The 25,286-nt window shown below is 41.5% G+C and overlaps 1 protein-coding gene across 4 annotated transcripts in view; it reads left to right on the forward strand.

Annotated features, from left to right (window-relative positions):
* Positions 1 to 6,748: 6,748 nt before the first annotated feature.
* The window catches only part of LOC105059546 (protein CCA1), a 64,268-nt gene continuing 45,730 nt past the window's right edge, over positions 6,749 to 25,286 (forward strand). The window contains exons 1-5 of one of the 4 annotated variants that reach the window (XM_010942874.4): positions 6,749 to 7,089; positions 7,189 to 7,216; positions 7,311 to 7,501; positions 7,610 to 7,721; positions 7,908 to 7,969. In XM_010942874.4, the coding sequence (XP_010941176.2) occupies positions 7,463 to 7,501; positions 7,610 to 7,721; positions 7,908 to 7,969 (213 nt within the window). In that variant the 5' untranslated portion in view covers positions 6,749 to 7,089; positions 7,189 to 7,216; positions 7,311 to 7,462. Of the gene's footprint in view, positions 7,090 to 7,188; positions 7,217 to 7,310; positions 7,502 to 7,609; positions 7,729 to 7,907; positions 7,970 to 20,279; positions 20,407 to 25,286 lie in introns of those variants that run through there. The other 3 variants (XM_029260345.2, XM_029260346.2, XM_073249758.1) reach the window with 3 other exon arrangements.

The following is a 25,286-nucleotide window of genomic DNA, read 5'->3' on the forward strand; positions in this document are numbered from 1 at the left end:
ATCCTGATGGCCTGGGCCCAAATTCGATCGCTGGCGCACTTCTTGCATTCCTCGAGTTCCTTCGTGAAGTCTGCCTTCCTCCGGCTATACTCCATGATCCCCTTCACATGGAGACTCCGAAAGTGGGTGGCCTCAGCGGTGGCTTCAGAGTGACCTTCTTTCGATTTGCGGAGCTCGCCTTCCGTCTTCTTCAACTTCTTTGTCAGGTGAAGGACTTCCTTCTTCAGCCGCTGGATCGTCGACTTCAGCGGGACCTCCAGGGGCAGGGGGAGTGCTTCTGCAGGATACTGCCATCGGAAGGCAAAAGCGTCAAAGCACGACTCATTGCAGGAAGAAGAGCAGGGAAAAAGAGGGGGGAAGGAGAAGCCGTCCGCAACAAGAAATTCAACTTTATTGATTGAATGATTTTTGAAGACAAACAGAAAAGAAAAATTGCGATGAAATAAAGGTACAAGATCGAGGTCTTAGACCTCAGGGGCGGGGGGTGGAGAACTCGGCGTCCCCAGTGCGGGGGCTGCGACAGCAGTGGCGGCTGACGAGGGACCGGCCTCGTCTTCAGACTCCTCGCCTAGGAAGCTGAGGTCGAGCTCTGAAAATTTTCTGGCCACCTTCTCTTGGCAGAGCTCGAACCCCTTAATGAACGCTTCCTGGCCGAATTGGACCTTCAGGTCCCTAATCTCCGCGGAGGCCTTGAATTCCTCTACCGTAAGGGCTCGGGCCTCCGAGACCAGGACCGGAGTTTGCTCGATCAAGTTGGCGACCTCAGCCTCTGCCTTCCTTGTCGATTCCTCTAAGATCTGCCTCTCCTCCTCCCGGACTTGCTTCTCCCTTTCCAGGGCCTCCTGGAGGGCGGCTACTTCGGCCGTCTTTGCTTGGAGGCGAGCAACCTCCGCCTGGTAGCGTTCCTCCACCTGGAGGATGTCCCTCCTCGTGCGGCTCACCGCCTCGATATAGGCGAGGAGCTGGTGCCCGATCTGCAAGGGCGGCTAGGGAATTAGAACAAAGGCCGAGTAGCCGTGTAAATGAAGATCCGCTTACCTCAAGGAAGGACCCCAAAGAGTCCCAAGCCCGCTGCTCAGGATCGACGTGGTCGATCCTCTCCACGACGTCAGGCAGAATGCAACCGTCAATCAACCGCCTGATCAAGTCCCTATCGTTGAAGGGATTCTCCGACCCCTCTTCGGAGCAGAGGAACTCGTCCGCAGCAGTTCGGTGGCTACTCGCCCTGCGGGCCACCGATTTCTTTCTTTTCTCCGCGACGGGCGCCTCCGTGGAGCGAACCCCCGGAACGGGGGCCCCAGTCGGCGGACTCCTCGAGGAGGCTCGGGGAGCCGTTGGCTCGGCGTCCGAGGGAATGTCGATGGCCGGGGCCACCTGGACGGGTACAGCTAAGCTCGACTCCTCCGCCCTGGCCCTCTTCGCCGATCCGAAGGTCGCGGCACCCTTTCTCTTGTGGGCCCTAAGGCCCCTGGCAAGCATCCGCGCTGCTTCGGCGTTCATTCCTAAAAAAAAAAAAAAGAAAGAGAAAGAGAAAGGGAAAGAAGAAAAAGAAGCAAACTAATCAATCAAGAGTCAAAGGTCGAAAAAAAAAGAGAGAGAGAAGAAAAGAAGAAAGGGAAAGAAAGAAAGAAACAGAGGAGAAAAAGAGAAGATAAGGTAAAAGATGAATACTCGCTGGATCCTGGGGACTCAGGCCGATGTTGAAAAGAAACTGCTCCCTCAGAAGATTAGGAAGGGAAGGAGCGGAATAAGCTAGAAGCTTTCGGGCAGCCTGGAGGTCGTCCTCCCCCAGGCTGGGGGCCCGACGGATAGAATCCCTCAGAGAGCCCCAAGGGGGCAGGCCCAGTCTCAGGGTCGGGCAGTGAACGAAGAGGTATTTCCTCTTCCAATTGTGGATCGAAGAAGGGGTGCCTTTCAGCAACCCTTTCTTGCCGAACTGGGGGGAGAAGTACCACCAGTCCTTCGCCGAAGGATGGCGCTTGAAGGTATAGAAGTGCCTAAGCAAGGAGAGGGACGGTTGGACCTCGACTACGTGACAGAGGGAGAGAAATCCTATCAAGAACCTAAAAGAATTCGGGGCCACGGAAGCCAAGGAGATGTCTAAGAAGCGGAAGAGGGCAACAACAAAGGAAGGAAGCGGAAGCCGGAGTCCGGTACGGAACGCTTCCTGGTACAGACAAAAACGATCGGAAGGGGGAGTGCTGGCCCGGTCAGAAGGGCCAGGCAGCTCCAGGTCGTACTCCGGAGGAACTCCGTACTGAACCCTTATCAGAAGGAGTTCCTCCGAGGTCAGGGAACATGGAATGGCGCCTGGCGCGAAAACCGGGCGGAGCCCAGCCCCAGACGCAGGTTCGTCTGCAGAGCCGGGGACCTGGGGGTTTGAGGCGGAAGAGCTCTCGGAACTGCAGGGAGCAGAAGAGCCAGAAGATATTTCGAGTAGTTTCGAAGGGGGGCTCTAAAGGTCCCTAAGAAGACGGACAGAAGGGGGGACGAGAGGCCACAGGAAACTAACTCGGAGGGATGCAAAAGATAATGACAGAGAAGAAGTCCCTAGGCGGTGGGAAGAAGGTTGGTGGTGCTGGAACTAACCTATATCACTCTGAGGGACCAGAGGGACGAAAACAGAAGACACCTACGGCTCGAGAAGACGCCCACTGAAACAGGACTCTCGAAGAGAAGGCGGACGCTGATAAGAACTCTGGAACGAAATAGGGCACCTAAAGGTGGGAGGACGGGTTTAAATAGACCCTGAAATCCGACGCCATGATGATCGCGAATCCCCCCAAGCCAGTCTGCGCCCGGCACGTGTCCCACTCCCCTTGGCAGGCAGCTAAAAGCGGCTGACGGTTGGCAGGACTATAATTGCGCCGTACCTGGGCCAGTGTACCTGCGGAAATTTCGAAGAGTCCCTTCGTATCGCCCCAATTCGAAAAGACTCCGGCACGCGCGCAATTAATGCCCAAAATATCTGGGGGCGGCAGTGCACAGGATTCGAAGGGACGGCTTCGGCTGTGCCCATCTCTCTCTGTACTTCCTTCGTTCGAAATTCAAACTCGGAAGTAGGGGGACTAGTGTTGGGTATAAAATACCCCCAGCCGAAGTCCTCGGCAGAATCGGCTCCAGGAACTTCGTCCGAACTCCTACGGGAGCCGGACTCCGCCAACAACTTCAACCGCAGACAAACTTCATCCGGACTCCTACGGGAGCCGGACTCCGCCAACAACTTCAACCGCAAGCAGACTTCGTCCGGACTCCTACGGGAGCCGGACTCCGCCAACAACTTCAACCGTAAGTAGACTTCGCCCGAACTCCCACGGGAGCCGGGCTCCGTCCTTAACATCAGCTGCCGGTAAGCCTTGTCCGGACTCCTACGGGAGCCGGACTTCGCCTTTAACTTTTAATTGCAGGAAGACTCCGTCCGGACTCCTACGGGAGCCGGGCTTCATCCTCAGCTCCTACGGCTGCAGACAAACTTCGTCCGGACTCCTACGGGAGCCGGACTCCGCCAACAACTTCAACCGCAAGCAGACTTCGTCTGGACTCCTACGGGAGCCGGACTCCGCCAACAACTTCAACCGCAAGTAGACTCCGCCCGGACTCCCATGGGAGCCGGGCTCCGTCCTTAACATCAGCTGTTGGTAAGCCTTATCCGGACTCCTACGGGAGCCGGACTTCGCCTTTAACTTTTAATTGCAGGAAGACTCCGCCCGGACTCCTACGGGAGCCGGGCTTCATCCTCAGCTCCTACGGCTGCAGAAAAACTTCGTCCGGACTCCTACGGGAGCCAGACTCCGCCAACAACTTCAACCGCAAGCAGACTTCGTCCGGACTCCTACGGGAGCCAGACTCCGCCAACAACTTCAACCGCAAGTAGACTCCGCCCGGACTCCCACGGGAGCCGGGCTCCGTCCTTAACATCAGCTGCTGGTAAGCCTTGTCCGCACTCCTACGGGAGCCGGACTTCGCCTTTAACTTTTAATTGCAGGAAGACTCCGCCCGGACTCCTACGGGAGCCGGGCTTCATCCTCAACTCCTACGGCTGCAGACAAACTTCGTTCGGACTCCTACGGGAGTCGGACTCCGCCAACAACTTCAACCGCAAGCAGACTTCGTTCGGACTCCTACGGGAGCCGGACTCCGCCAACAACTTCAACCGCAAGGAGACTCCGCCCGGACTCCCACGGGAGCCGGGCTCCGTTCTTAACATCAGCTGCCGGTAAGCCTTGTCCGGACTCCTACGGGAGCCGGACTTCGCCTTTAACTTTAATTGCAGGAAGACTCCGCCCGAACTCCTACGGGAGCCGGACTTCATCCTCAGCTCCAACGGCTGCAGACAAACTTCGTCCGGACTCCTACGGGAGCCGGACTCCGCCAACAACTTCAACCGCAAGCAGACTTCGTCCGGACTCCTACGGGAGCCGGACTTCGCCAACAACTTCAACCGCAAGTAGACTCCGCCCGGACTCCTACGGGAGCCGGGCTCCGTCCTCAACATCAGCCGCCGGTAAGCCTTGTTCGGACTCCTACGGGAGCTGGACTTCGCATCTGATTTTGATTGCAGGGGATTCCGCCCGGACTCCTACGGGAGCCGGGCTCCGCCCGCGACTTCAGCTCCGAGAGGACTCCGCCCAGACTCCCACGGGAGCCAGGCTCCACCCACGACCCCAACCGCAGGGAGGACTCCGCCCGGACCCCTACGGGGGTCGGACTCCGACCGCTGCCGAGCTTCAGCCGATGGATCTGCATCCCCTGGCAGGCCACAATAACGGCCACGATCCTGCTCCACTTCCTGCGGCGGATTCCGCGCAGCTCCATCACTCCCTGACAGGCCGCAGTAACAATCGCAGCTCTGCTCCACTTCCTACGATGGATTCCGCGCAGCTCCATCACTCCCTGACAGGCCGCAGTAACGGTCGCAGCTCTGTTTCACTTCCTACGATGGATTCTGCGCAGCTCCACTACTCCCTGGCAGGCCACAATAACGGCCACGATCCTGCTTCACTTTCTGCGACGGATACTGCGCGATTCTCCCATCCGCTGGCAAGTCACGACAACGGATGCCGCTCCACTCTTCACGGCAGACTCCACGTGGCACGCCCCGGTGATAGCCACGGGTCCACTCCACTACTCTGCGCAACAAACTCCGCCTGACCCTGGGCAGCCCACTACCAGACGGTTACGAACGTCGCTATCAGTCTGTGGCACCCTCCGCCTATAAAAAGGGGAACCCCAGATACGTTATTCTCTAAGCTCTAGTTTTTACCTAAAACTCTGCTATATTCTCCGTTCGAACACTTCATTTTTGTTGAGGCAGAGAACTGACTTGAGCGTCGGAGGGTCTTGCCGGAGCAACCCCACCTCCGGTTTAGACTTCCCTTGCAGGTCCCGGCGGCGACCGCGACTTTCTCGACTCCAGCTTCTCCGGCGCAAGCAAATTTTTGCACCAACATATATATATATATATATATGTTTGTGCATATATATATTCGTATATGTATGTATATATATATATACCTATATACATATACATATGCATACATACATACATACATACATATATATATATATAGACACACAGACGCATATATATATATGTTAGATGTCTGCATCATATCCTCCCACACCTTTGTGGAAAGGATCGAGATGCATCAAGGTTTCGGGTATAATTCTATTTTAACGGAACTTCTTGGTCATTATAATATTTATTATTTATTTCATTGTATAATCTGAAATATTTAATATTTCTAATAATATTTATTGCATTAGTTACTATAATAATATCATACAGAAATAATAAATAATAAATAATTATTATACAAAATTTGCCTTGTAGATATTACAGACATTCTTTGACAAATATCAAAATTAAATTGCCAAAAAATTCTATCTTATAACAAATAATTATAGCATAGAATAGCTTGTTACAATGGCAGTTACTATTTTCTCTTATTTGATTTAGAAGTGAAAATTTTTGATCCAACTCATGTACTCTGACTCAGACTTGGCCCATAATATTTATGAGTTGGGTAAGGTTAGCCAATCCCAACCAGCCGGCAGATTAGATCTATTTCGAATCAGAGCTCCTTACTCCTTTAGGTCAAAAAAATGTGTGTATTAGATAATATATATGAATGGTAGATTAGTGGGATGGATGTGAGCCATTGAATCAATAATTTATATTTTTATTTTGTTTATTTTGTTATACTATGTAATTTAATCCAAAACTATGAAAATATTGCTTGTTCATACAATATAAAACACAAGGTTTTATGAGCTTGTGTCAAGTAAAATGAGATGGTTGGTTGCAGGTCCATGAGTTGACTATGGGTCAAGTTCGAGCTTTGATAAATGATCTCAACATGGCCAATTTGGGCATACAACGTAGCATGGTAAAAAGCCAAAATATATTATAATATGATAGTGGTTATTACTATAAACCTTCGTGTGAATTAAGGTGGAAAGAATTGAAAGAGATCATTCTCCCGCATAACAAATTTATGCGGATGCTTGTACATTGGAGTGCATAAAATGGAGCTCCCTTTCCTGTGGATCCGGGCACGCCACGTCTTTTTCCTCGTCTCGCGAAAAAGCGCCCCCGGCTTCTGAATCGGCCACTAATATCCCGCCACTTGGCATCAACTCATGCGGCGTGGCCCTTCCCTTCCCCTCCGCCTACTTCCAGCCTCAAGTTCATAAAGCCCCGGCCTCGGTCCTCTATTTTATTCTATTTCTTTATTTTCCCCGGAGTCCAGGAAATCCACAAGAAATTATAGTGGCTGAGATTTCTCCGGGCCTTCCCCCAGTGTATGTGAGGTAGAAAGAAAGCGATGCCCAGACGCTGGCTTTAGCCCTTCCGCTCTTCTCCTCCTCTGCCCTCCGAGAAGCTTCCGCAAGATGCCATTGCCACTGACCTCAGTCTCCCCCTCTCTCTCTGCCCTCCCCAATCTCCAACCCACTTCTTGAAGAGAGTTTGGTTTACCCACCCATAGATTCGATCGTTGGTTAGTTGGAGATGTGGGAGGGGTAGTGGGAGAAGGAAGAAAGGATAATGTGCGGGTGTTTTTGATGCGCCCATGGCGGTCGCCCGAGGTGAGGTCTTGCCTAGGGTTTGGTTTTCTGGGTTCTTGGTCTTTCTTGAGAAATTACTGGTTATGGCTGCTGATTTCTTGTTTCTTGATCTGTTTCTAGCCGCTGGCGACTGGATTGATTCGGTTTGGTGAGGAATTTGATAGTTGTGGTTTGTGGATTACTGGGTTGTTTTTGTTGGATGAGTGCTTGAATTTGTTTCTGGTTTCTTGGTTTTGGAGTAGATTCTGTTGAGTTATGAGGTACTATTTCCGGCAAATAGAGCGAGTGGTAGGAGACATGGAGGGAGGATCGCTGCTGTTTGTGGATGATTTGAACTCGAAGTGATCTGTGGTTATTTTCTTGTGCTTGCTCTGCCGAAATTTGGAGTTTGGAAATGGAAGCAAATTCCTTGAGGAAAGACTTGGTTGTGAAGGTGAGTTAATTGTTGGATTTAATGATGGATTCTTCCCCCTGTATGTTATTGCTTTTCTTGATGTTGAAAGGGATTTTTTTGGTTATATGTATGTCAATGGGAATGTAGACTAGGAAGCCTTACACGATCACAAAGCAGCGAGAGAGGTGGACAGAGGAGGAGCATAACAGGTTCCTTGAAGCTCTGAAATTGTATGGGAGAGCTTGGCAGCGTATTGAAGGTCATAGGTTCAGTCTTAGTTTCTCCTAGATTTTTTAATAATATTTTCAATGGGAACTATCCAAATTGACTATTCCTTATATTCTGTACCAAGTATTTAGACATGTTAAATTCCCTTTATAAGAAATATAATATATATAAAGTTTTCTGAGACATGCTTTTCACCCTTTTGTCTTGTGTTTTACAGAGCATATAGGAACAAAGACAGCTGTGCAGATTAGGAGTCATGCACAAAAATTCTTCACAAAGGTCCAGTGTCCTTTTACCACTTATGCACTTGTTTTGTCATCATTGATAGTACAATTGACTAGATGAATTTATCTTTTCTGGATCTTGATAGTTTCTCAAACTGCCTTTTGTTAACAGGTCAACCTAAAGATCATTCCCTTCCCTTAATTGTGTGCTGATAATCGATAAATAAGTGACGAATTTGCATTTTTAAGTTCATGTATTTTGCTGCTGAATGCGTTGTTTTGATGTATTGATCACTTGTTATGGATCTTTTAGAACATTTATTGAGTGTTCTGATTTTGTGAGGTAGAATATTTTTACCAACTGACAAATCAGAGTGAAGTGAATCATAACACAAGAAGTATAAGCTCGCATAATTGTCTGGATTCCTTTTCTGGATAAAATAATATGCGGTCATCTTCTAATGAAGCATAGCTTATCCTCTTGTGTTGCATCTCCTTGTCATCCTAACACAATGCTGAAAATATGTGAAAGACTCATGCTTGAAATAGTGATGACTGAGCACTCATGACTATGAATGTTGATATATTTTGTTAGCACTTAGCAGGAGTCTACTAAAATATGTTAAAATTGGAAACACATATATGCGACTACTAAAACAAGAGCACAAAGGATCCAAAATGAAATATAAATAAATACTTTCTAAGTGTGTATCACCTAACAATTGCCAAAACTATATAGGTAAAGCATTCCTTATGGATGCTGACATTATGAAGTAATGCATTCTATTGGGCTAGGTTCACTAACATCTAACCTACACTTTTCTTTGTTCTCTTTTTTGAGATCTTTTTAGAAAACCCATGGAACTTCATATGAATGTAAATAAGAAAACCAATATCCTATAATTTCTCAATATGACATGCATATACAAGATATCACCTCAAATATTCACCATTAAAGAAAATTTGTCTTGCATTCTATTGTGCTTACCATTTGTGTGTTAGTTTTCCTCTTTTACAATCTTTTATTTTCCACTCTCTTGTCATTTTTGTTGAAACTTCACTATACTCGATAAACTTCCCAATACTTGTATTTTATGATAGTTTTGAGATATAAAACTTCCTAAAAATATATCTTATACTTAATATATACATTTATTATGAAATCTTATGGCTTACAAGTATTCACTTGACAACATCTATTTCTTTAATCAATATTTGGTTAATTTTTCAAGAGAGAACAAAAATCTTGTGTGGGTCTTGACTATAGATAATTGAGACAAAGTATTTAGATGCATTTATCGTGATGAGATGATAGTTGGCCAAGCATCTGACTTTTGAGGACATTCTGTGGTTAAAGAGTAATTTCATATATCCTAGGGTGCTCGATGGGACTCATGTGATATATGATAAGATATTAAAAACCTAGGTAGTAACTTGAGGAAGACTCCGAATTAATACAGGTGTGGTTGGAAAAGGAAAATCAAAATTGAAAACATGCTTGAAGAAGATTTTGTTCGAAGAAACTTGTCATCATCACATAAAAGGTTCATATAGCCAACACATTTTATGTGATTGAGGTCGAGGCTTGAGGGAGAACAGATATGCAACTAATGTCATGGTTCACTTGATCAAAGTAAAAAATGTTCACGAAGCAGGGGTATAATTGTGGAAAGATAGAGATATAATGTAGACATAAAGGGTATACATGATTTTGGAGGTTGAGAAGAGAGAAGAGAACACAATGAAGACCTTCATACAAGGCTTGCCGAACTGGTACTGTGATTCATACCTATCAGCTATCTATATGGTACAGTGCCGGTTCAGTGCTGTACCAACACAGTATGAGCTGGCATACCAGTCATCTAACCAGTATGCTATTTTCTTTATTTTTTTTGTTTCCTCATTTTTTTATTTCCACCTATGATTTTAATGATTTTGGTTCTTTAATATGTAATTTTGACATTGTCTTGATATCTTTTGGATTAGAAAATGAATTGAGGAATGGCTAAAGTAATATACATCTAACACAACAAATGGAGTCAATTTCGTATAAAATGCATATGGATGTCTAAACTTTTATGAAGCATCGATGTTCCTCATAGACATTGGGATTGCAATCATAACCTATGTCTGGGATAGCACTCCAAGATTTTATAAAGACTACTTCATAATGCATGTTCGCTAGATAGCCATCCTAGTATTGATCTTTTGTTTGATATTAGGTTGGCCATCTGAAGTTTGCTGCAATGAAATTAGACTCATAAGCTGCATTAGGCTATGGACAATAGTACCTACTCGAATATGACATCTTAAATGAATGATACCATACAGGTCATGGCCTGGTTGTATGGAATAAGATCCAGTGTATCAATTCAATCTATACATGCCCAGGAACCCTACTCCATATGTGAGATCAACTACAGCAATAGTGTCATGTCCTGAACGACCTCGAGAGACTTGTCTCCTATATGCAATGGTATCCTTGCGAGCCATATTAGGTTGTGCATCGTGGTCTCTATTGCTATAACCCAGGACCTCACCCAAAAAGACTAGTTGGAAGGTATGATTGGGTTCTTTGGTCCTGTCTAAGTATTCAAGATTTATCTAGTGCATAGCCGATATAGAACTAAATACATACCTGCATGGATCCTCACATACTCCCCTCGCTTAAGCGCTGGCATCCTCATCAAGTTAAAGATCCAAATCCATTCAAATCTAATCAAAGCACCATGATCAGCCCATGGTCAACCCCAATGGTCTCGTGATGTAGTGTTCTCCAGTCTATGCAGGCCATAAGTTGGGTCTACTCTGATATCATAAGATATCGCATCTCAAATTCAGGATATAATATGGCTATGCTTACATGGGATGGTACTCACGATAACATGAAGCCAACATTCATAATTTGTATACAAATCCACCTCAAAAAAAAAATATAACAAAATGATCCAAATCCATCATCCATTAAACAAATAAATAAATGTTTGTTCAGAGCATCTAAATCTAAATTTAAATACTAAATTCTATAACCTTAGGTTCAAAAAGTCTCCAACTATAAATTTATGGTCAATTACGGAATAAAAATTCTGCTATAAAATTTTCGAGCTGGTACTTTAAGCATAAACTATTCTTCATTCCTAGAGATTCTATTCATTTGGAAAAAAAAAGAAAAATAGAGAGAAGTGTGAGCTACACAGCTCAGTAAGTAAAGCTTATACCTTCTTATGGGATCAAGCATAAGTTTTTCTATGAACAATGCATCATCTAAAGAAAAAAATAAATATTATGAAATAAAGCATTTCATAGAACAATTTGATAAAGCAAGACATAAAACCAATTATGCATGCATAAATCATGAATATTTCGTAAACATGGTTCCAAATATATGTTGCAAATAAAATTATAAATCATTTCTTGTCATTTAGTTACATCATAGTTCAAAATATTGCTCATAAGTGTTCATGCTAAGGTTACTTTGTTACTTGTGATAGGGTCTTTGTTTGTAATCGACAAAGTATCATGTTTCGCATGCCAACTTTATACTGTGTTCATATGGAACTCGTTTTGGTGTCGATCTTCTCCAATTTTAGGGGTCATATATTGCTATTTAAGAGACTTAAAAATATTTATGCTTTTTCTTAAAATATACACATAAGTAGATAGAAAAACACTAAATGACATCATAAAAATTTGTATTTTATAAACAAGCTATTTTCATTAAAAACATTCATGGAACTATTGTTCATAACAAAACATGATTATCATAATACTATACCTATCCTTTATTTTAAGAAAATGATATCATCAATGATAATCTATATATATGGAAAACATGTGATAGTTTGAAACTAAATAAGGAGTGTAAGGTCTGCTTACCTCTTCCACTTTTGAACCTTCAAAATTCGCTAGGTGAATTAGCTAAACCTATTTAAAACATTAAAAGCCAAATTAATTTATGTTTGATGACTTTAATAGTATTAACATAATAAGAAAAAGGGATGGTTGGCCGAGTGACAGCATTCAGTGGCATTGGATGGATCAAGTCTGGCTCAATCAATGAATCATAAAGTACAGACTTGATCAAAGCTAAGATTGTTTAATAGGGTTTACAAATAGTGGATTTCAGAGATAATATGGTCAGTTGATCAGTTCAATAGGTTGCTCGAGCACCAAAGCATTCAGGATCTCTTTATGGGGGTCAACTTAGCTCCATAGAATAGAGAGATTGGACTATGCAGTAGGATACATGGATCTTCTTAGAGAGAGAAAGAGGAGAAGAGAGAGAAATAAGAGAAAGAAAGAGGGATGGGTCTTCTCTTTGTATTTTTCTTGCTTTTCTTCTTTGGCAAAATAGGGAAAGGAGGAGGGGTGGATTGTGGCTTAGATGGTGGTCGTGGTGGTGATCCAACGAGGGGTGGTGGTGGGCAGTGGAAAGTGGCCAACGGGGGTGACCAATGTAAAAGGGGTTGAGCAGGGGGGTTTTTTGATCCAATCAAATTTGGGCTCCAATTTGCTTGCCAGTGGCTGGAGCTCTAGCATCCACTAGGGGTCAATGCAGAGGGAATGAAGGCCTCGGTGATGAATGCCGACAATGGACATGGCTGGAAAAGGCAAGAAAAGAGAAGAATAGGGGGAGGGTAGGGGAGATTGATAGAGGGGTTTCTTGATCAATTTCTTGAGACTGGTAGGGGTCATGTCCTGGGGAAGGTGAAGAGAAGGGGGAATCAAGGTCTTACCTACTGTAGTTGCATTTGCAGCTCGATTTTCTGACGGGCATAGTGCTAGGGAATTGTGAGCTTGAAGGGAAAAAGAGGAAGAAAGAGGGAGATCTTTAGGCGGTGGAGAGTCATGGAGGGGTGGGGACGTGTTGTTGTAGAGGAGCCTTAGGGCTTTGGCAGCCCCAGGTCCCCAACTCCTAGTCGGAGTTGTCAGGGAGAGGAAGACTCTTGATAGGATCTTCTGCTCATCACGTGTGAGGCACATCCGGCTTCTGCTAAACATTGGCTAGGAGTCCGATCGGGAGCCTTACATGTGACAACTCCCAATGGGAGTCTTCCTTCTTCCTGATGACTCCAGCTAGGCATCAGAGACCTAGGGCCTTTGGAGCCCTAGAGCTCCTCTATAAATACACCTCCCCACCCCTCCATGGCTCTCCACCATCTATAGATCTCCCTCTATCTTCCTCTTTCTTCCTTAAAGCTCACCATTTCTTAGCATTGTGCCTGCTGGAAAATCAAGCCATTGATGTCGCCAAAGTAGATAAGAGCTCTGATCCCCCCGTCTCTTCATCTTCCTCAGTGATATGACCCCTTACTGATCGGCCGAAAATTGACCAATAAACCCCTCTGCTAATATCCCCTGTTCTGCCCTTGTTCTACTCCTTTTTTTTTTCTTTTTTGACATGTTTGTTGCCAGCATTCATTGCTAAGGCCTTCGTCCCCTCATTTGCATCAGCCCCTAGCGGATGTTAAAGCTCCAGCTACCGGCAAGCAGATTGGAATCCGAATTTGATTGGATCAAAGAACCCAATGCTTGGCCCCTTTTTCCTCTTTTGCATTGGCCGCTGGCGGCAGCCACTCTCCACTGCCTGCCATCGCCGCCTATTGCCACTTGTTCGGACCACCACCATCTAAGCCACAATCTACCCCCCTTCTTCCCCTATTTTGCTAAAGAAGAAAAAAAAAATAAAACAAAAAAAAGACCCATCGCTCTCTTGTTTCTCTCTTTTCTTCTTCTTTCTCTTTCTAAGAAGATCCATGGATCTTAGTGTAGGGTCCAGTCTTCTTGTCCTATGGACTTGAGTTGACCCTTACAAAGAGGCCCTGCACTATCCTGATGCTCGAGCAGCCTGTCGGATCGATCATCCAGCCCTATTATCTGTGACTTGCTATTCATGAACCATGTCTAACAATCTTGGCTTTGATCGAGTCCATGCTTCATGATTCATTGATTGGGTCACTTAGACTTGACCTATTCGAAGTTGCCGAACGGTGTCAGTCGGCCAACTGTCCCCTTTTTTTATTATTTTAATATGATTAAAGTCATTGAATAGGAATTAATTTGGCTTTTAATGTTTTAAATAGATTTAGCCGGTTCACCCAGTGAATTTTAAAGGTTCAAAGTGGGAAAGGTAAGTAGATCTTACACTCGTTATTTATTTTCAAACTATCACATATTTTTCATGCATATTGTTTGTCGTTGATGATATCATGAAGTTTTTAAAATAAAGGATCAGTATATGTATTATGAAAATCATGCTTTATTATGAATAGTGGTTCGATGAATATTTTTAATGAACATAGTTTATTTATGAAATACAAATTTTTATCATGTCATTTAGTGTTTTTTCACCTATTTATGGTTATCTTTTAAAAATCATAAATATGTTTAAGTCTCTCAGATAGCTATTTGTAACCCCTAAACTTAGGGAAGATGTACATTTGAAACTAGTTTGATACAAACAGAATCCTTGCCAATTCGTATAAAGTTGGCATACGAAACATGATACTTTATTGATTTCGAATGCATGTTCTATCACAGGTATAAAGTGACCATAGCATAAATGGTAAAGAATGATTTATAATTTTATTTATAACATATACTTGGAACCATGTTTTAAAGTATTCATGATTTATGTATCCATGATTTTTTTTGTGACTTGCTTTATCATATTGTACTATGAAATGCTTTATTTTGTAATATTTATTATTTTCTTTAAATGATTCATTGTTTATAGAAGAGTTTATGCCTGATCCGATAAGAAAGTATAAGTTTTACTCACTAAATTGTGTAATTCATACGTCTCTTTATTTTTCTTTTCTTTTTTCTAGAAGAATAAGGTCTCTAGGAATGAAGAATGGTTTGGGCTTGGAGTTCGCACTAGCAAGCTTGATGATTTTGTAGCAGAATTTTTGTTTTATAATTGACTATAAATTTATAGTTGGTGGCTTTATGAACTTGAGTTTAGAGATTTTAGTATTTAAATTTGGATTTTGACACTTTGAACAGGTACTTATTTATTTAATGCATGATGGATTTGGATCATTTTATTCTATTTTTTATTTGAGGTGGATATCTATATATATATTTATGTTATGAATATTGGCTCCATGTTATTGTTGGTGGTACCCCATGGTAGTATAGTTGTGTACTTGTGTTATATTCTAGATTTGGGGGGTGACAACCAACAGGTCCTAGGATTGAAACTTTGTTTTGATATCATTTGTCACAACCCAGGATCTCATCCAAAAAGATTAGTTAAAAGGTATTATTTAGGTTCTTTGGTCGTCTATAAATACCTAAGATCTATCTAGCATATAGCCGACGTGGGACTAAATACATGTCTACATAGTTTCTCACCTATCCTCTGTGTCATGAGTGAATTGGGACTCATCTATGAATCGAAGATCCATTTGAGTTGTCAGTCATACACTATCGCGCTATGTCCATCGCTACTTCCCTAGCCACTAGATGCATCATCACTTGAACTCTCATCATTGCTGGTATCATTGGACAAGCTATGCAATTGATCATTCGAGGGCTCACCAGTCTCCGAATTTGAGTGAATAGACTCCTCGCCTCTTTGTAACAGATCTGCAACTTTTCCATTCTTTCTAGCTTTGAGCAGTTGCCTTCTTTTCCTTATTGTCCCTTTCTGCCTGGCTTTGTTGGAAGGGTTGATTGTGCTTTCCATCCTAAGTTGGCTAGGTATTGTGGTGAATTCTTCTCAGCATCTCTTGATCAAATCTCTGGGAGAGTGCTTCGGACATGTAGCTCTATGATGGTTGGGTCCCTCAGATATTTGGGGATGCTCGGTTGGATGTGAGCATAGCATGTGTTGTCTGTCTATTTTTTGCACCCATCCTAGCCTTTCTGGCTATGAAATTGGTTGACTGAGAGGTGATCTTGACTCATTTAGCTCTGGCTGTTGCTACTAGCCCTCAAGCCAATCGATCATCAGATCCTCTTTATCATATACCCAAGTTATTATTAAATTGATCATTGTAGTTGAGCTCCACTTCCTCTTCAACATATGTCAACTTGAGATGCATATTGTAATGGACATATACAAGATAATTTAGGCACTCCTACATGAGATGGTTTTTTTATTTACTGTGGATGAGGGTGAATGTAGATCAATTACCCTCATAGTCACTGGAGGAGCTCTTTTGCAAGAGGATCTAGATCATTAGGTGCCTAGATTCTTAGATGACCCATCATATGGGAACCACCATTTGGCTATCAATGCATTCAAGAAAGTTATGTATCAAACAGTACTAATCATAAAAATATAAGAAGCAATTATGGTCCATGTCTCAAAATAATTGAATTTATGCTTCCTTTGCTTACAACAACCGGCTTGGCATCGAAGCTGTGGGAGCCCTCCCTATACATTTTTGTCTATGGAAAAGAAACAAAATGTGATGTCCATTTGATATTGACAATGATTTATATGAGTTAGTAAAGTAACGATTTTGTATGCCACTCAAGCTAACTTACATCTTCTAGATACTGGGCAGCAACTTTCGAATTAAGCTTCACCTTATAAATGACATCATGCATGATGATTGGAAGCTCCTCATCCATATTTATTATAGGGATCCTAAACTGGAACTTAAGGCTTAGGTAGTAGGTTGTCAATATATTCTGCAATTGCTTTAGTTTAACATTTACAAGTATATGAATGAACAAGTGTATGATTGAACATTACCTATTAGATGTAACTCTCTAGTTCTTTGATAATCTCACCTTAGCTTAATGATGCCAATGTACTCCTGGGCATGCTTTCGGTCCTACATTATATGGGCCTTAGCAACCATCATCATATGGTAGTAAAAGTCCATCCGAAAGTATCTCTCACTGTCTATGACCCTCGATACTCCATATAATGGTATGGTAGCCTTCATAATTCTCTTGGCTTGCTACCAAAATTGCCGGCTTGTGACCAAACTCTCAATGTGACTCTCTTTGGTTCTAGCATAGGAATATACACTCTCTTGCCACTTGGCACTAGTGAACATTTGACACAGACCTTCATTCTTCTTAATGAGGCTATCGAGTGTAATGTAATTTATAGCAAAATTGGTGATTGCTGGCCTCAATATCTCACATCCTAGGTATTTCCTTGTCAAAGATAGCACACATATCTGGTTGTAAATAAATCTGGTGATGGACTGAGTTGTTTTAATGACTTGTTTCACTTTACAAATCTTTTCAATATCCATCAACATCATATCAATGCAGTGTGCAACATATAAGGTCTAAAAAATATGTGGCCATCTCTCCATCAGAATATTCCGGTGGTCCTATACTATGGCCCATTCTTCGTGACCACTTGCACAATATTTTGCTCGTCTGTGGTTTATAACCTTGTCCATTAATTTGAGGATGTAATAGGCATCGTGCATTTGATTCAAAGCATCAATTGACTTGTTAAAAAAATATCTTCATGTTGAGTATGTTAGAAAATTGATGATGCTTTGTCTGTTGGGACCCATCTAACCATCACACATCATAGTCAAACCATAGATGCCTTACTTGCTTTGGTATGAGGCTATACATTTTTTTGACTTGTAAAGAACAATAGAAAGAGATAAGAAAGAGAGAGATAGGCCATGTAAAAGAAATGATTGTATTATCTTTTATGTTATAAGAGGCTCTATATATAGAGCAATAAAGATCTAAATACAATGAACTGTCTAGATACAATAAACTGTCTAGATACAATGAACCATTGATCTTCTTATTGATATATTTTCTAAACAGGATTATGTTGATCTCCTTGTTGATATATTTCTTAAACAGAATTATATAGGTAATATACACCATAATGTATGTCATAATTAATCTTTAACACTCTTCCTCAAGCTGGAGCATAGATGTTAATCATGCCTAGCTTGTTACAAATGTAGTCAATCCTATTCCAGTTTAGAGCCTTAATAAAACGTCTGCTAGTTATTCTCTAGTTCTCACATATTTGGCAGAGACAAGGCCTTGCTCGATCTTCTCACGAACAAAGTGACAATCAGCTTCAATATGCTTTGTCTTTTCATGAAACATACGGTTAGAAGCAATATGTATTGCAGCCTGATAGTCACACCAGTCTCATAGGCATAGTACGTTTGAAACCAAGCTCAAGCAAATGACGAACCTATATCAACTCACACGTGGTTTGTGCCATAGCTCGATACTCTAATTTTGCAGTGGACCGAGCTACCACAGTTTGCTTCTTACTTTTTCAGAAAATTAGATTACCACCAGTAAAAACACAATAATCTGAAGTAGACCTTCGGTCTATGGTAGAACCTGTCCAATCAACATCGGGAGAAGCCCTCTACTTCACAATGACCATGATTCCTATACAAGATACCATGCCCTGGTGCTCCTTTTAGAAAAGGCAATGAGTAGTTCGAGGAAAGACATAAACTGGCTGACCACACTCATAGAAAAGGCAATGTCAGGACGAGTGACTGTAAGATAATTAAGCTTACCGACCAACTTTCTGTATCTCTTTGGGTCTTGGAGAACTTCCCTATCATTTGCCATGAGTTTCACATTACGTATCATGGGAGTTGCACATGATTTAGCTCCCAACATACCTGTCTCCCTAAGTAAATCTGGGATATACTTTCTTTGTGAAAGGAAGATACCCTTCTTACTTCGAGCAACCTCAATTCTCAAGAAATACTTTAGAGTATCTAGATTTTTTATCTGAAATTATATCTGGAGGAAAGACTTGAGATCATTGATGCCAGTACCATCACTTTCTGTAACTACAATATCATTCACGGACACAACAAGCATAATATAACTGCCACTTGACTATCGATAAAAGATTGAATGATCAAAATTACTCCGCTGCAACCTAAACTGCAAAATTGCCTGACTAAAGCGGCCAAACCATACTCGTGGATACTATTTTAGCCCATACAGTGACTTCTTGAGTCTGCATACTTTCCCTCTCTCACCTTGAGCAACAAAGCTTGATAGTTGCTCCATATAAACTTCCTCCTACAAGTCCTCATGCAAGAATGCATTCTTGATATCTAACTGATATAGTGGCCACTGATAAGTAGCTGCAAGTGAAATAAATAGTCTAACAGAAGCAAGTTTAGCAACAGGAGAAAAAGTGCCAGAATAATCCACTTCATACACCTGGGCTAGCCTTTGGCAACTAGATGAGCCTTCAAATGAGCAACAAAACTATCAAGATTAACTTTCATAGTATAAATTTACTTACATCCAATAGCCTTCTTACCATTGGATAAAGAAACCAAATTCCAAGTCTGATTTCGCTCAAGTGCAGTCATCTCCTCAACCATGGCCTGCACACCACCCAGCATGGGATAATGCCTCAATGATACTAGTAGGAGTCGTCAGGGAATCAAGAGAAGCCACAAAAGACTGAGCTGGCAGATATAAGTGATTATAAGAGACAAATGAAGAAATAGGGTAGGTACAACTATGCTTATCTTTACGAAGAGCTATAGGAAGGTGAAGAATAGGGTCCAAGGGAGGACGTTCAGTTTCTAGATCTGGTGTAGAATCTTTTGGATCTGGAGGTGAAGAGGAGTCAGATGGTGACAGACGGCCAGCAGTCTCAATAGGTGCCACAGTCGTTTGCCTATGAATGTAGTGGTGAGGAAGAGAAGTAATTATAGGTGGATGGGGCCTGATAGGTTCAGTACCTGCAGGAGTTAACAGCAAAGAAACAGAAAAAGTGGGGGAAGATTGAATCTTATACACAAGGAACTTATCATCAATATTAAAAGAGATAGATGAAATAGAAGAAAAAAGAGTAGATTCAAATAAGGTAACATTGTGGAAACAAGTTATTGACCCAAATTAGGAGAATAACAATGTTACCCTTTCTGATGACGAGAGTACCCCAAAAAGATACATTTAAGTGATTGTGGATCTAACTTGAAGACTTGTGGGCGAACATCCTGGACAAAATAAGTACAACCAAAAATTCTAAGAGAGAAAATAAAGGACGAGAAGAAAATAAGACAGAATAAGGGACTTGACTAGAGAGAATAAAAGAAGGCATCCGATTGATTAAATAATAGTCTATGGAAATAGCATCAGTCCAAAACTGTTTAGAAACTTTCATATGAAATAGTAGTGCTCGAGCCACTTCCAACAAGTGCCTGTTTTTTGATGTATTGCATTTTTATAGTAATTATTATTATTAGTTTTTAATGATTTTGATGAAATTGGTATAATAATTAACTAAATAAATATAAGAACCTGATATGTTTTATGTCAATTGCAGGTAATTGAGCCAGGTCACACCTAATTGGGCTTAACCATGTTTTAAAGGTCAAATTAAGTGAAATTGATTGAGTCCGATTCAGCAGGGTTTGTCATCCGGAGTCATCAGGTCTTGCATCAAAATCAGAGTCCATCTCAAAGCAGAATAACCAAATCAAGATATCAATGGACCCCACACCTTATCCTTTTTGGCATCATCAGCCAGAAAAGAAACTAAAGGTACAGGAAATAAATCAAGCAGTTAATCTCTCCCATCTAGTCAACCAATCTAAATTCTGGATATTTTAGTGTGAGGATCCCTAAAAGGCAAGCTACAGGACTCCAAATTGAGCAAGATTAGATCCTACAGAATTTTGAGAGAAGCAAGAAAGGAACATAATTTACAGAATTAAATTTGGATTCCAGATGAGGTGGCTACAGTAGGTTGAAGTTGGTAACAATGTTGGACATAACAAGAAACACCCGATACACCCAGATTCTTCTTAGTGTTTCTTGGCACAAAGATCTGATATGGCAACCAATTTTGGGTGGCAAAGAGCTATCTTGGAAAGAATTAAATGGAAGAAAATCAGAGTCTAAACTAATTCTGCATGAGGAGCAAACTGAGAAAGAATTGGAACCAATTCTTGAAAAACTTGATTTGGGCAGCTGAAACCTTACTTTGTTCTGCAGATTTTGTGGACCCAGGAAGGAAGAAATTCTTCTCTAATTAACCATGCCTCCTTTCCTTCTTTTACTATGAAAATCATAATAAAATCAAAAAATTTGGGCAGCATAAGGAGTAGATGGCTGGTGGTTGCTTAAAGCCTATCCAAAGGAGGAGAGATTCTATACCAAATAAAAAGAATGATATATAGAATAAAATCATGAAAAAAATACCACCTTAACCCTAGCCCTAGCCCTATTTAAGGATCCTAAAACACCAGCAGGAGGAGAAGGAGAATCATCTTTGAAAGCTAGAAATCAAGCAAGGAGAGTTTGGAGTATCTGGAAGATTTGAAGAGAGGGTTCATTCGGCTCTGCAATTCCTTCAGTGTTTTTAATTCTTTCTCTTGTTTACTTTGAATTTATTTTCTAGAACTCATTGTTAGGATGATTTTGGAGTTTTATTCAAGTAAACTTGAGTTTGATTTTGATATGATGAAAAGCTAAATTTCTAGCTAGGGTACCTAATGTAGCTTGGATTTAATTTCAATTCCAGAATCTTGTATTAATTTTCTTTATTAATGCAATTGTTTGTTATTTGTGCTTAATGCTTTTAAGTATTATTATCTTTGGTACTTGATTGATTTCGATTTATAATTGGTACTGGGAAGGAAGATTATAAATTGGAGTTAATAACAAACATTATAGGAATAATAATTGGAGCGGGAGTAGAAGATTTGACCTGTGGGATCTTGAAAATAATCACTGTGCTTGTTGAACTAATTGAAATCTATTTTACTATTGGAAGATAGATTATAGGTTTTAATTAGTATATTTAATAAGACTCGGGAGAGATTATTAAATAATTTAGGATTATTTATCCTTGCATTAATAATTAAATTTGGATTATTAATCGGAATAGCTGGAATTGATAATCGGTCCAAGTGAAATCAGATATACCCTAGTGCTTTATCAATCGAATTTTGATTCAGCTTTCATTGAGTTCTTTAGAGTTAATTTTATTTTTCATTATTATTCAGTTTCGATCGTTTAGATATTAGTAAAATTAGCATTCATTTTTGGTAATTAAACTCAGTCCTCGTGGGAACGATCTCTTATTTATCATTATATTACTTGAGCGATTTCGTGCACTTGCGAAATAGGCTAACATTTTTCCTTTCAGCAACCCCATTTTGTTGGGTTGTAACAACACAAGATGACTGATGTAATGTTTGTCATATATGAGGTAAAAGCATTCGAGAAACTCTTTGGCATTATCACTACGTAGAGTATGTATTGTAATATTGAACTGGTTCTGATTTCAGCACTAAAGGCACAGAATAAAGAAAATAATTCAGATAGACTTTTCATTAAATAAAGCTAAGTAATAAGGTATCTAAAACTAGACTTGGACTCGATGGGATAGGGTCCCCAGACATCAGAATGAATAATTTTCAAAAGGGGATGCAGCTCGTTTATTGACTCTAGGAAACTAGGAGACTCTATGGTGTTTAGCAAACTGACAAGACTCATATTTAAAAGCTAAGACGAAACTTAAACTAGGGCATAACTTCTTCAGAGCATCCAAGGAAGGGTGACCCAAACAACAATGGAGATGAAAGGGAGAATAGCACTCGAGCATGCAACTGACTGTGGCACAAAATCAGACATATTCTCAAGAACGACAGCCCATTGGACTCACGACCTCTACCAATAATCTTCTTCAGTCTAAGATCCTGAGAGCATGAGTAATCTTATTAATAGATAACAAGTTGAAAGGAAATTAAGGTAAGTATAGAACAGAACTTAAGCAAAGAGAAGGCACAGGACAAGTAGTACCACTCCCAATAACAGGAGCGGAAAAACTATTAGCAAGAGTAACACTAGGTAAAGTAGAAGAAAGCTGAAATGAAGAGAGAATACCTGTGTTTTCTATCATATGATCTATAGCATCTGAATCAATGATCTAGTTGTGCGAGGAAGAGGTGAGACAAGTAGTAGGTTTATTTGACTGAACAAAGATAGCGGTAGAAGAGGACCCCAAACCTTGAGAGGCTTGGAATTGGGTATATTGGGCAAACTCATCAGCTGTCATAGTGATTGTTTTGACCCCTGAGTCTACTGAACTAGGAGTAGGCAATATCTTATCCTGTGTAGCTACATTAGCAAATTTCTGACCCTGAGACTGAGATTGTATGGGCTTACCGTTCAATTTCCAACAGGTCTGTTTGATATGTCCTTCGCCGCAATAATAAGTACGTAGACCACCATCACCACGGCCTGCACCACTGTCTCGACCTCCTTTACCACCTCTAGTACCCATCCGGTCTCCTCCCTTACCGCCTCTAGAGCTGCCACAACTTCCATCATAGCTTACCAAAGTAGAAGCTTCATTGGATGATGATCCCTTGGAAATTTCTTGATGAGTACATAGAAGACAAACATACATATCTCGAAGTGTGACAGGGTCTGAACTAGTGAGAATGTGACCTTTTGCAGCACTATACTCAACCCAGACAAGAAACAGATATAGGATGTAGGGCATTCATCTCCTCATACATTCGTTTGAATTCAGTAAAATAGTCTTGTAAAGAGTTATCCTTCTACTTTGAATGGTGAAATTTCTGAGACACCTCATAAATACGAGACTAGTTCTCTTTCCCAGAATAAATAAATTTCATATATTCCCACAGATCTTTGACAGTTTCACAATAAGAAAGAACATGTTTTACTCAGTTATCTAGAGTTTTCTCAAGCATACCATAAAGCTGGTTGTCCTCCTGCAGCCACTTGTCTAGCACAACAGACTCCTTAGGTGGATCAGTCGTCAAGTGATCTTCTTTCTCTGCATCGATAAGAAACATCTTGATGGTTTTATGCCATTTAGCATAATGCTTTCCATCAAACTTTGCATCTGTAATTGTGACAGATGCCAAGATTACTTTAGGAGCAACTATAGGTGACTTCTTTGACATTCACAGGTAGCAACATCTCTTCCGAACTATCCTTCACTCCATTTCGCACTCTCTAGTGCCAATAGCACCTTCCTTTAACACCAGCGGCACCGGGGCTCAACTCTTCCAATTGTGATCGTAGCTCTCTGGGCTCGATCTCGTCACTAGCTCCAGCTCTCCTAGGCTGTGAGCTTTAGACCAGATCGCAACTCACTTGGGTTGCGTCGTCAAGCATAGCGACTCACTTGGTTGCACAGGATTTCACCATGTGTGGCCCTTGGTCACGCACTACAGAAGGAGGAAAGAGGGATCTTAAAAGTCGATCAGTAGAGGTAGGTTTTTTTTAGGGATTGATTGGAAATTTTGAAAAAAATAATGGGAATTAGGGATTGTGGGTTAGTTCAGAACCCTAGGCTCTATATAGAGCAATAAAGGTCTAGATACAATGAACTGTTTAGATACAATGAACTGTATAGATACAATGAACCATTGATCTCCTTATTGATATATTTCCTAAACAGGATTATTATGTTGATCTCCTTATTGAGTTATTTCCAAATAGGATTATACAGAAAATATATACCATTATATATACCATAATTGATCTCTAACATGATTTATTAAATTTCCAATAGCTCACCATCAATATCCTTCGGTCTTGGAGGATCTAAACTCTGATTGGCTCTTTGGACACAATAGTAGATTGATGGTATGTGTTGTTTGCCACATTTGTAGGGATATGTCTGAAGTAGAATCAAGATGTAATAGCTCTCCACATACTTTTTTTCCTATCCTGAACCATCATGGTGTCAATCTTTTGCTGCTTGGAATCTTTGATGAGAAAGGCATGTGGATCTACATCATGCATGATGCATCCAAGTGTGGTGTCAACTTAGGTTCTCAATATGGTGGAGTGTTTAAGATTCCCTATTACTAGAAAACTTAGTTTTCAAGCCAGGGAGGCTGTAGCTAAGAGTCTAATGATGCAAATTGTAGCATGAAATCAGCACCTTCACAATGTTTCAGTCATTCCAATGGGTCTAAGCCTTCTTCTTCTCATGGGACTAACTCCAAAAGAAAGCCAGTTGCGACTAATAGATCAAATGGGAAGGATAACAAAAACATTGTTTTAAGTGTGGAGAGTTTTGTCACATGGGGTATTAGTGTCCAAGAAAAAACAACCTACATATTGGGGTGGAACAGCAAGAGGAAGAGGAGCAAATGCAAGAGGAAGACAATAAGAAGTGTGGGATTGTTATGGGGACTTGTGCTGCTGATGATTTGGTAGAGAATAAGGTGGATACTTTCCGTCTTTCCATTATTTAGAGGATACTTGCATCTGTTCAAGTGAAAGAAGATTGGAGGTGTACTTTAATTTTTCAGAATTGATCCATTGTGGAAGACAAGCTAAGAAGCTTATTATTGGAGGAAGTGGTATGAATGTTGTTTCGGCTAAGATTTTAAATTTTAGTAAGACGGGGGGCATCCCGGCCATCCTAT

The sequence above is a fragment of the Elaeis guineensis genome, chromosome 16 (genome assembly GCF_000442705.2).
Source record: "Elaeis guineensis isolate ETL-2024a chromosome 16, EG11, whole genome shotgun sequence".
NCBI lineage: Eukaryota > Viridiplantae > Streptophyta > Magnoliopsida > Arecales > Arecaceae > Elaeis > Elaeis guineensis.